This window comes from Phocoena phocoena, chromosome 3 (genome assembly GCF_963924675.1).
Source record: "Phocoena phocoena chromosome 3, mPhoPho1.1, whole genome shotgun sequence".
NCBI lineage: Eukaryota > Metazoa > Chordata > Mammalia > Artiodactyla > Phocoenidae > Phocoena > Phocoena phocoena.
Window position 1 is genome coordinate 89,340,610 of NC_089221.1, and position 12,792 is coordinate 89,353,401.

Below are 12,792 nucleotides of genomic sequence, written 5' to 3' on the forward strand. Positions count from 1 at the left end.
ACTTATTAATACATGATCTTTCAGCAGCTAATTTATGGCATGAATGCTTTTCACTGCATGGAGCTTAATATGATAGGACCTTTACAAGGTCATAAAGAGTAATGGCGCTCTTAGTTATTAGTCTAATTTACATTGGGTTAAAGCTGCAGAAATTAGAGTGACAGCTGTAATATTTGCATCAGATGCTGAGATGTTATGTGGGATGGAATATGCTACATGATTAATTTATATTCTGCAGATAACGTCCTAAAAATAATATGAAAGTTCAATAATATGGTTTGTCCCTATTTTGCTTAGTTTTATTAAGTAAACAAAGCTAAGTTTCATATACAACGAGATTAAGAGAAGTTATGTCCTTTTGCTGATTTTCCTCTATATTTTATAGGTGAGCTCCTTAACAATATTAGTTTTGGACTTGATTACTAGAAAGATGATATAAACAGATGCAGAAGGTAAAATTGTAATCTTTCTATAACTTCTAATTTTAAAAAAATTATTTAAGTTTATTTTTTTAAAGTAAGAACTATATTAATTTGTGCATTTTCTTGTTATGTGCCAGGCACTGTTATTTGCATAACTGATCTTGTAGATAACAGAACACATGGAAATCCCTGCCTCCTTGAGCTTACATTTTAGAGCAGAAGATAGCTAATTAGTAAAATAAATAAATGAAACATATAGTATGTTAGGTGGTAAAAGGTAAAGTGGAGAAAACATGGTAGGTAGATAGGATGTTGAGCGGATGATCAGGTTAGTTGTCATGGAGAAAGACATTTAAATGAAGAGTGAAACAAGTGAGGGAGTGAAGCATGTGATTACCTGGGGCAAAGAGTACTCCAGGTAGAGGGAAAAGCCAAAGCAAAGTCATTGAGATGGGATCATGTGTGGCATATTTGAGGAGTGGTATAGACACCTGTGTGGCTGGAACTGAGGGATTGATAAAGGAAAGTTGTGGAGGTATGAGATGAGGTCAGAGAGGAAGAATGATGGTGGGTGGTACGGGAGGCACAGCTTACCCCGGATCGTGCTGGTTCTTTTAAAACCCTTGGACTTTTACTCTGAGTAAGGTGGAAAACCATTGGAGGGTTTGAGCAAAGGAATGACGTGAACTTACATTTTAACAGGATAATTCTGGTAGCTTTGTTGAGAATCATATGAGTGGTTGGGGAAGGATGTAAGTAAGATTACTTCTAGGCTATTGGAGTAATACAGGCAAGGATTCATGCTGGCTTGGACCTGAGTGGTAGCAGCAGAGGTGGTGAGAAGCGGGCAAATTCTGGATACATGTACAATTGATTCTTGTTGTTTATGGTAGTTATATTCTAAAAAGTCACTGTGAATACTAAATTAACATTAGCTGATTACTGAATCATTGCCCCTGGTGAGCATAACATAAGGGATTAGATCCCTTTAAGCAGGGTCACAACATTTTCGACAGTTGATCAATACATCAGTTTGTTTTTTGTGTGTTTCTGTTTAAAGACACCTTCTTTAATATATATTGTTGACTCATTAACACTAAACTCACAGCTAGCAGTACTATAACTCACGACTAAACAAAGCTATCTAACACATATTTGCTCTATCAGGGACATCACAGCCTCCTTGAGCATAAGAATACTAGGCAGCACTTCAGCACTCTGCTTGGGGGTCATTTTAAAAGCAAAGTTACCATCGAAAAGCACAAAAATGCAAAAAGTATGGAACTAAATAGACTACAAAAACGAGTTTACAGTAGAAGAGCTGAAACAAAAAGGCCGAGCATAGCTTTTCAACCTCAGTTGAGAATGTGTGTATCAGGTGACTCCTTTGCTGCTCTGCATGTGTGCATGTCCATGATTGACCTGAAAAGCAATGTGTGTATCAATTTTGGGATTAAAAAGAAATTTTAGGCAGTAGGTCTGAATTCATGGAAATATGGAATCCATGGATACTGAGGATTTATTATATACTGAAAGTAGAGCTTAAGGATTTGCTGATGAATTAGATGTAGAGTGTGAGAGAAAGAAGTCAAGAATGATTCCAATATTTTTGGCCTGAGCAATGGGAAGGATGGCATTGTTGTTACTGAGATGGAGAAAAATAGAGGAGGAGCATATTTGGAGGTGAAGATCAGGCGTTTGGTTTTGAGATTCTTATTAGACATCTAAGTGGAGATGTCAGATTTGCACTTGGATCTCTAATTTTGGAGTTCCAGCGAGACTTCTGGGGTTGAACTATCAATCAGATTGTTAGTTGATATTTAAAGCCATGAGATTTGATGATATTACAAAGGGTGTTAATTAAAATAGAAAAGAGTCCTAAGTCTGAGCCTAACATTAAGAAGTCACAAAAATGCGGAGGACATTGTAAAGAAGACTAAGATGAAAGGAAAACCAAAAGAATATTATTCTGGAAGCCAGATGGGGTGAAGGGATTTCAAGGAAGAACAAGTGATCACGTGATTTGCAGTTGCATGCTGCTAAGACAAAAGATGAGGACTAAAGTTTGGATTTAGCAAAACATGCGTTATTGGTGACTTTGACAAGAACAGTTTCAGTGGAACAATAGAAGGAAACACCTAAATGGGATGGGTTTAAGAAAGACTGAGAAGAAAAAAACTGGAGATAACTAGTATACACAAATCTTAGAAATTTTGCAGTAAAGGGAAAGAGAGAGATAGGGAGTTAAGTAAAAGAAGTAGAGTCAAGGGGGATTTTTTTTTTAAAGATTAGGAGCTATTATAGCTTGTTTGCTGACAAAAATGTTCCCATGAAGAAGAAAAAGTTGATGAGGCAGCAGAATGAAGGAAGAATTGCTGGAGCAATGTCCTTGTTGTATAGGACTAGAGAATGGATTTAGTACACAAGGGAATGGATTGGTCTCAGCTAAGAGTAAGGGCAGTTTATTCATTGAAATAGTGCAAGAGAGGCTACAGCCTTATTCAGATAAGAGGTTAGATAGACTGGTGAGAGCTTGTGGAATTTCCCTTGAGATTCCATTTTTCCCCCCTTAGTGGGGTTCATGGGCTCCCTCTTCATACTTATATGGTTCCAAATTCAAAATCACATAGTACATATCAGTAAGTAGACAGTGAAAACTTTTTCTCCCACGTATTACCCAGTTTTTTTTTTCCACAAGGAAACCAATATGAAGTTTCTTCTAGATATATTCTACTCATAACCTGTGGCTTTTAAACCATTTCATTAAGAATATTCATCAACTTATTAGATAACCTTGTATATTATAGCACATTATTAGGAGTTTTAGATCGTGACTAGTTGGTTATCCATACTAAATATATGGTGATCTCTACACTCCCTCTTCTACAATTATATCCTAACATTATGATGACTGTTTTGTGAACCTCCATCTTAATTTTCTTGTCAAGCATTTTTAAGGAAGAGACTATGAATATGTGTCTCTCACAGAACTTAGGACGTCATGGAATCTGGATAAAGATTTAAAGGATGAATTCCCTTAATTTGCTGTAAATGTTGTTCTCCCACACACTTGACTAGTCTTATAAAGCAGAATGATAGTTTTTTTTTTTTAAATTCTGGCTGTTTTTATCTATTAATATTACCTATAGTGTAAGCATACCTGCTTTGAAACATACATATTAAAACTAAATTTTTTTCTATCACTGAGACTTTTAATCTCTAGGCTAAATAACTGAATTTTTTAATTTAGTGAATATTCAGGTACTTCTGAGCTTTAGTCAATTTTTACAACTTTCCATTTTTAACTTTTTATTTTGACATTATTTCAGACCAACGGAAATTTTGAAAGAATAATGCAAAGAATTCCCATATATATTTCACCCATATTCTCTAAATATTAATATTTTAGCACATTTACTTTATCCTTTTCTTTGTCTGTACATGAGAGAGAAACAAAAACTGGTTCTTCTGTCCTTTTGACATGTTCCCGTTATTTATTGAGCACTTATTTTCTGGCTCATCTTATACTCTTTCTGCTCTAGGTCTTGCTTCATTTCCCTAGGGAGCTATAGTTCCATTTAGTAGAAAACAGTATTTAGAAACCAATATTTGGGCACTGGGTGTGCTCATTGCTACTGGGATGTCTTTGTTTTAGGTCCTTTCAATGGATATAGATAAGAAATAAACAAATGTACGCACACACACAGACACACACACACACACACACACACACACAAATACATCTGTGCCTATTTCTATACCTATTGCTCTATCTATAGTAAAACTGAAGTATTCACATTGATATTTCCAATTCCAGTTGAACACCAAATAGTTCATTCTGTCTTTTCCTATTTATGTGTTTGTAATTTCCTTCTCTGACAGTGAGACACCTGGCTACTATTATTCACAATCTACTTACTTGTTCAATCCTAAAATAACAGAAGATAATTTCAGAATTGCTAATTTATGCCTCTGAAAAAAGAAACCTACTGACTACAGTTCAGTATTTGTTTAGACCTCTTTTTGTCTTTAGTCTTCCTCTGTAGTCAAATACTGTTTCCAAAGTTACTTGGATTAATGCTTTCCTTCCCCACTCCTTTCAGTGTGGTTACATTACTCACTGGGAAATACAATTTGGTTCATTTGTTTCTATTGTGTCCCATTTTAGGTTGTTTTTCTGCTCTTACCCTTGTTGATTTTGTTTATTTATTTTGTTAATGGTTAGACATTAATGGTTTCAAAAGTCAGAACTGTACAAAAGTAGATATTTAGAGAACTATATCTTCTTTAACTATATCTCTTTATTTCTTATACAAAAACGACAACATTATGATATGTTTTTTATTTTGATTTTCTACCTGACATTGTATCCTGAAAGATCTCAGTATTTCAGTTTGTAGATTTCTTTGTTGTTCTTTTTAATTGCTGCATAGCACTTCATTATAAGTTATTCAAGCACTTTCCTCTGTATGAACATATAGTTTATTTGTAGTTTTTTCAGCTATTTACACTACTACCATGAATAAGCTTGTGTGTAAGGTTTTTTTTATTGTTGAAAGAATATCTTAAGCATAAATTTCTAGAAGTGTGAATGCAGAGTCAAAATATAAATGTGTATGTAGTTTTGTTAGATATTGCCAAATTTCCTTCTATAAAAATTATACCGATTTACATTCCCACTAGATATGTATGAGTATCAGTTTCCCCACATCCTTGCCAAAACAGTGTTTGCCAATTTGGTACATAATTTTGATTTGCATTTCTTTTATTATGAGTGAGGGATTGAGGTTGACCACCTCTTTATATGTTTAAAGTATTTATTTTTTAGCGAGTTCTTTTGCCCATTTAAAAAAATTGAAGTTTGGTCTTTTTTTTCCTTAAAATTTCCTTAAAATTCCTTAAAATTTTAAGGATTTAAAAGGTATATTACAGTGAATAGCCCTTTATCTGTTATACATGGTACATACATTTTCTGTGAATTTGTTGGTCGTTGTTTGACTTTATGGTCTTTTGTCCACAAATGACGATACTTTAGCTACTCATACTGCTGTGAGAAATAAACGTCCTTTGTCTCTGTCCCAAGAGTCTTGTCTCTTTTGGCCACATCCATGAAATTGAGGCAGCCTAACTTTTTAACTTGTCAAGTAGGGTAGAATCTCATTCTTTTCATGTTCTTGACAAAGATTTGTGTCCTTTTATTTTTCTTTATTTTCTTTTTCTGCAGGATTTTTTCTTTTTCCCTTTACCAAAGTCCCTTCGTTTTAACCATTTCTGCCTGAAGTATTACCTTTCTAAGACTGCCTCCTTTATCTTCCATATGCACTTTTAAGTCCCTTCCTTGTAGTCAGTTCGGTGACCTACCATTACATGTTTTCAGTACTTTCACATGTAGGGTGGATCTTCTTATGGTGGTTTTAGATGAGTCTTAGGCATACTGCTATCTCTTCTCTTCTCTCTTTAGTGCATTTTTCTTCTCTTTTTTTTTTTTTCAGAACAGTCTTTGGTGTCCATGAATGCTTGCAGTGGGAGGGTGAGAGATCATTTGCAAAGATTTGATGTTTATTTTTCTACTCATTGAAAATTTTAGATTTGGACATTCTCTGCCTATTATACTGAGGGTGCAGGTTTTGTTTTTCTTTTTGTTCTTTATTATATTTTTAGGTGATATGTGGGAGATTCAGAATTATGCTGCTGCCCAGCTACTCAGAATCCCCCCATGCACAGCTTTGCAGTTAGGGAATATAGCTTTGGGACTTCCCTGGCGGTCTAGTGGTTAAGACTCCCGGCTTCCACTGCAAGGGGCATGGGTTTGATCCCTGGTCGGGGAACTAAGATCCCTCAAGCCGTTTGGCCAAATAAATAAATAAATAATTAAGGGAAAAAAAGAGAGAGAATATAGCTTTGACCATGGTATATCATTCAATTTATAGGCTATTAAAAAGACTGTGGGTCAATTGAATCTAGCAGTCACTATATGCAAGGAAATGATATTTCCTTGCTTGTTATTTCCAAACTAGGGAGCTTGCTTTTTAAAGGTATTTTATATTGAATTTAAAAATATCACTGTTTTAGTTCCTTGAACAGTTTAAAACTCATAATGCATTTCAATAAATATTTCTTGATTGATACATCAAATTTTTTTATACTAGGAAATTTATTAAAGCTAGCACACTATGGATGCACATCTTGTATTTTTTTAATGCTTCATAGGAGCGTATAATCAAAAAGGTTTTTTCAGCTCTCCAAATTCTGTGTCTTCTTTAGCCTTTGTTGTTAACTGTGCATTGTGACAATTTTCTGCCATTTGATTTCCATCACAATCCAGTGGATGGAGAAGGGCACACGATTTAACTCCCAGGATTAAAAATTAGAAGCTAAAATTTAGATTAAATGATCTGCTTGGGTTGCACAGCTAAACAAAGGAGGAGCTGAGATGAAAATTGACTCAGAACATCACTGAGTAAAATAGGTAGCTCATTCATTGTTCCCACATATCATACTTGAACTTTAGCTTCCAAGTGAAAAAACATATGCGGACATTTAGGCCAAATAACTTGTAAGTTAAGATGAATTCTCATTCATTTTCTTTTTACTCAGAGTAATAAGTAAACGTTATATACTTGAGGAGGAACGTTTTGAAAGAAAGGAAAAATGTTAAGGTGGGAGAATATTTATCCAAATCAAAGCAGAGACTACTTGAAGTTTACTTTTGGAAAATAATCACTTCTCATTTATTATCCAGAGACTTTTCACCATAATATTTAACAAATGGTAAATGCTTCAGAAGTTTATAATAACAAATACTTGACTTTCTAGACTAGCTTAATGGCTAGTCTAGCCTGTCTCTTATAAATGTCAAACATACATAATTGAGTTTTGCTGGCTTCATAATATTGTTTGTGGCATGACGCTGTATACACACTCTTGTTACTACAAACATTAAACGAGTTTGTCAACAAGTGGTGGAAAAGAATTGTAATTCAGTCTCTTTGTGAATTTCATTATGTGGAGGAGGAAAAATTGAATGTTTTTCTCCCTGTTAATTGACACATAGAATAACTCCATTTCCTGCTTCAGTGCTTCTCATCATTTGGAAAAAAAAAAAAAAGCATACAGCAACAGAGGTATGATTCTGTGTCTGTCATTAGAATTTATTCACTCTGTGTACTTCACATTAATTTTAAGCTCAAGTGTAGTTATTTAAAAGTTAAGAAAGTATAATATTGATCTGAGATATATTCTGAACCAAAAAGCTGTGTGGCAGGAATGGTGGTGGGTAGTATTTTGCAATATATTTTATGTGAATGGAATTTAAAAAAATTTAGGGCTTCCCTGGTGGCACAGTGGTTGAGAGTCCACCTGCCGATGCAGGGGACGCGGGTTCGTGCCCCGGTCCAGGAGGATCCCACATGCCGCGGAGCGGCTGGGCCCGTGAGCCATGGCCGCTGGGCCTGTGCGTCCAGAGCCTGTGCTCCGCAATGGGAGAGGCCACGGCAGTGAGAGGCCCGCGTACCGCAAAAAAAAAAATTTTAGTTGTAACTTTGGTTTTCACACAATATTACTATTTCTTGAATTTACTTACATAGTCTCTTTGGAACCCTAAATGTTTATTTTAAAACAAATCAAGAAAAAGTACAATAGAATCCCGTTTCAAATCATGGCAAATGAGCATGTTTTTGAAACTTTTTGTTCATGTCTACAAGGGAGGAAGTATGGGGTGCATGCCCAAGTACATCTTACAACCAAGTGCACGAGTGTCTATGAGCGTAGAGGACAACAAACCAACCAACAAAATAGCCCTACTACGACATACCCCATTTTCAGTTTTAGACCCAAAGCTGTTTTTAAAGACTCTTTTAGCATTATGTATTATTATTTTAATGTAATGGATTCTGCCTCAGATGTTTTCAAAAGCATTTGTTTTCTAAATTTGCTAATGACCACTGGTAAGCTATTGATAATTAGATTTTGGCTATGATAGCCTTCTTCAGATTGTTGGTCATACACTGTATCTGATAAAGAGAAAAAAATTATTTGAGAAGTTCTTAACTTTTCTAATATAATTTTGGATTATAAAATCTTAGTGAGCTGAGTGTTGTATATTTCATGCATCATTTCTACACCAGCTAGAAAGACAGATGGGTAGTGTGCAGCTTAAAAGTCCGTGCAAATAGGAGGACAGCTGGGTGGTTTAAATGGTTTAAATGTCTCCATGAAAATGCTTGTGTGGAGAGCTTGACTCTTGAAGTTACACTAAAAAATCTAAGTAATTAATTGGGAATAATAGAGTTCATATAAAAAGCAATATTTTTAAAGAAGTGACATAAAATATGGACTTCATTGAACTTACTAGTTATAATTTTTTAACTTATAATAAAAATCAACAAATTAGAATACAGTACTCAAATATTGTTGCCTTATTTTCTTAGTATGAACACGTGGACCCCAGAAGACTTCTTTATTACTTAGATTTATCTGCATAATTGTACATGAACTTTTGAAACGTCTGTTGTCAGAATTTGTTGAATTCCAAGCAACAGCAACTTAAACTAGTTTAAAAATGATGAATCAAAAACAAAACAAAGCAAAACAAAACCAACTCAAGGAAAAAGGCCTTAGAAAGGGCTGTTCTGGCAACTTCTGCAGCAAATGTTCATGGACTTTCACTCCAGCAGCTGTTCAGGCATTAATGTGACATAGCTCCCAGCCGAAAGATTGGTACCTATTTCGTTGGGAATACAATTTGGATCTTGGGTGGTATCTTCACATGGGAGTCTCCCCCTGACTCATGTGGGTAAGCAGAAAAGGGGGTTGTCATTTTAGAGGAAGGCTGCAAGGCTGGCCGTAGATGTATCAATTGTACTGGCTCTTTTAGAAATGTGTTTCTGCAAGAAGGATACTTAAGTAGCAATGTTTATGGGTAAATAAATATAGTATTCTATGAAAAAATTATTAAAGTAACTGTGAACATGTAGGCAGATGTGTTCCTGAGAATGTTAAAAAATCATTTGTGATTAGCATTATTGAAGTGGTTTATTAATTCCTAAGTTAATGCCATACAGAGTAAGTTACAACTACTCTAGGGATTTATATTAGATGAGGCAAAAAATTTATTGGTATCTGAATGAACATTTTTAAAAATTCATAATTCAAATCATATAATTTTTAAAAAATCACAGAGCATCCTTCATAATAAGGGGAAGAATTTTTTAATGAATTTCTTATTTCAGTTATGTATTTAAAAATTTATATGATTATTTACTAGTTCATGGTGTAAAATATATTATCCTGTGGGTTGCAGTCAAAAAGTGAGAAAACCCACTTGTTTGATGGCTAATGTTATCTTTTTCTGACCCCTTCATATCAGAACTGAATTAATATGTTTGCTCCCATCCTCCCACTGTAGTGAATCTCTTTCACTCTGTATTAGAATCTCTTTCCAGTCAGCTGTGAAAGGGTTAGGAAATATACTCTAGTGATTAACTATTTTCTCATCAACAGGTTCTTTATGTTATAAAGTGAAATAGGTTATCCAGGGCAACATTTTGTGAATAACTTGGACAATTATGAATATCCCTCTGAATAGGAACCAGCTAATGGTCTTTGGCTAGAGAATTATGCTCTGTAAAATATTATATGCAGCTCCCCGGAAGAAGTCAGTGGTGGTTCTAATATCCAGAAACACTAGAATTTGTTAGTTATAGAGACATACCAGTCTGCTGGAAAGTTCTGTTTCCTTTTTCACCAGCTGGATGTAGTTCCTTGCCTCAGAATTAGAAAAGTGATGAGAAAGGCAAGAAAATTGTTCTAATTCTATTGCTATACCTGAGCATGTTCTGAGGTTTCCTCAGTCTGCAAAATCCCTGGCCTTTTCTCTGCTTTTGGCCCTCGGCTGAGGACATTCTCCAATAGGGAGTACTTTTTTGACTCCTGTCTATAGGGAATACCCAGATGGATGCTGAGCCTGAACAGAGTGGAAGCAGAGGAGAGCCTCTGGTGTCTAAAATTCTCAACATAAGATCTATTTTGGGGGAAGATTCATTTGGAGGAGTCTCTTTGGATAGAGGGCAAAAATTAATATATACTTTGAAAAGTTTATTCACTAAATCTAAATAATTGACAAGAAATATTTGTTCAGTTTGCATCAAACATTGAAGATCTGCTTAAAAATTTCATTTATCTGTATAGTCATTCATTTATATTGCCAGTCTGTAAATATTTTCTGAATGATTTTAGTAAAGGAACCACAAAAAGTTTTTTTTTTTAATTAATTTATTTTAGCTGGGTTGGGTCTTCGTTGCTGCGCGTGGGCTTTGTTGCAGCGAGTGGGGGCTACTCTTTGTTGCGGTGCATGGGCTTCTCATTGCGGTGGCTTCTCTGTTACGGCAAGCGGGGGCTTCAGGAGTTGCTGTGCGCGGGCTTAGTTGCTCTGCGGCATGTGGGATCTTCCAGGACCAGGGCTCGAACCCGTGTCCCCTGCATTGGCAGGCGGATTCTTAACCACTGCACCACCAGGGAAGTCCACAAAAAGTTTTAGTTCATAAAATTATCATCTCCTAGACTTCTGTATCAAGTTTAAATTTCTCTGCTTGATTTCTAAGTCATTCACAACCTAAAACTGTCCTACCTGTACAGACATATTTCCTTCATTTTCTCAAAACTTGCTGTCTTTGAGCTTACTGCTTTGCTTGCCTATGGAACATTGCTTATTCTCTTCATGTTTTCACTCAGTATTCCAAATCACTAGACCATGGGTTGTATGTCAAAGACTCTGTTTTGCCAAATACTCAATTCTCAATGTCTAGCACAGTCCCTGGGGGTGAACAGTTAATAATATTTACTGAACGAAAGGAAGGAAGAAATGGAGAAAGAGAGGGTGAGAGGGAGGAACTGTTGTCTATCCTGTCTTTCTTATACCTTTCCAGACTTGCCTCATCTTTTAAGGTCTGTTTTCTCCACAGTCTCCTCTGACTTCCCTGGTCTTTATTCATATCTCAAACCTAGACCTCAGAATTTAACATTATTTACAAACTTTCTTGTTTTCTTGGTTATACAATTTCATGTGCACTGTTGTTCCAGTTTGGTGTGAGCTCCTTGAAGATGAGAAGGATCATATATCTGTACAGTTTTTCAAAAAATTGTACATTAACCTTTATTCACCAAACATTTACTGCAGTGCATGCTTCCTTCAGAGCATCCTTTGTACAAAGTACTGGCAAATAAACACAGTATGTGTTCAGTAACCTTTTGATTATTCATAAAATATATGAGATAACATGAAATAGTGGTAACTCAGTTTGCACATAGTGAAGATAGAACTTTTAAAATTATCTCTATGCTAACTTTATTGAATTTTTTTTCAGGGAAAGAAACTGAAAAGGCTAAGGAACGTTACGACAAAGCCACAATGAAACTTCATATGTTGCATAATCAGTATGTATTGGCATTGAAAGGGGCACAGCTTCATCAGAATCAGTATTATGACACTACACTTCCTCTGCTTCTGGATTCCTTACAAAAGATGCAAGAAGAAATGATAAAAGCACTGTAAGATACATTTCCTATTTGATATAAAATCCCTTCATAAAATGATTTTAACATTTTTTTTTCTGCTATAAAAATTTCGTATAAAATTTCATAAAAATTTCAAAAAAATTTCATAAAAATTTCGTATAAAAATTATCTTTGTTTTGTAAGCTGCATCATTGAACTAGCTCAATGGGTATTTCACACCTCTTCTACCTTGGTTTTCACTTCTGTTATCCTTTCAGTTTACACTCACTCAACTCTGCAACCTTCTAGCTAGCCCCAAGAATGTCTCTTATTTTTGTATGTTTTTGTTTTGCTCCAGTTAGCTAGAAATTTAGCTGAAAAAAAAATCTTTAGTTTGACAAGTGTTAGTTTTTGTTTGTTTGTTTGTTTTTGGCCGTGCCACACAGCTTGTGGGATCTTAGTTACCCAACCAGGGATTGAAACTGGGCCCTCGGCAGTGAAAGCACAGATTCCTAACTACTGGACTGCCAGGGAATTCCCTTGACAAGTGTTAAGAAGCGGATATCTACCTCCAGAGGATTGGGTTTAAATCTTGAGCAACTGATAAGCCCAAAGGAAATAACTTTTTGGTTTATTTGCCAGCTTTTTGTTGTATGAGATTAAAATGAACAAATGTTTATTGAAGTTCTGCTGTATACAAAGCACCCTGGTGCTTGCAGATGTAGAGATGAGTAGGTCACAATTTTTGCCTTCAAGGAGCAAACAATGTTGGTCAGTAATTCAAATGCATACATGTTTACCATACAGATCAATTCAATATGCCACCCTATGGTAGACTTCATCTCCTTTATATGCTGGTTTAGGTGATCCCCCATTT

The 12,792-nt window shown here is 35.3% G+C and overlaps 1 protein-coding gene across 2 annotated transcripts in view; it reads left to right on the forward strand.

Annotated features, from left to right (window-relative positions):
* Positions 1-12,792, forward strand: part of FER (FER tyrosine kinase) — a 477,172-nt gene that overhangs the window by 122,754 nt on the left and 341,626 nt on the right. For both annotated transcript variants that reach the window (XM_065874932.1, XM_065874931.1), the window contains one exon: positions 11,786-11,969. In XM_065874932.1, coding sequence (XP_065731004.1) covers positions 11,786-11,969 — 184 coding nt within the window. The remainder of the gene's footprint in view (positions 1-11,785; positions 11,970-12,792) is intronic.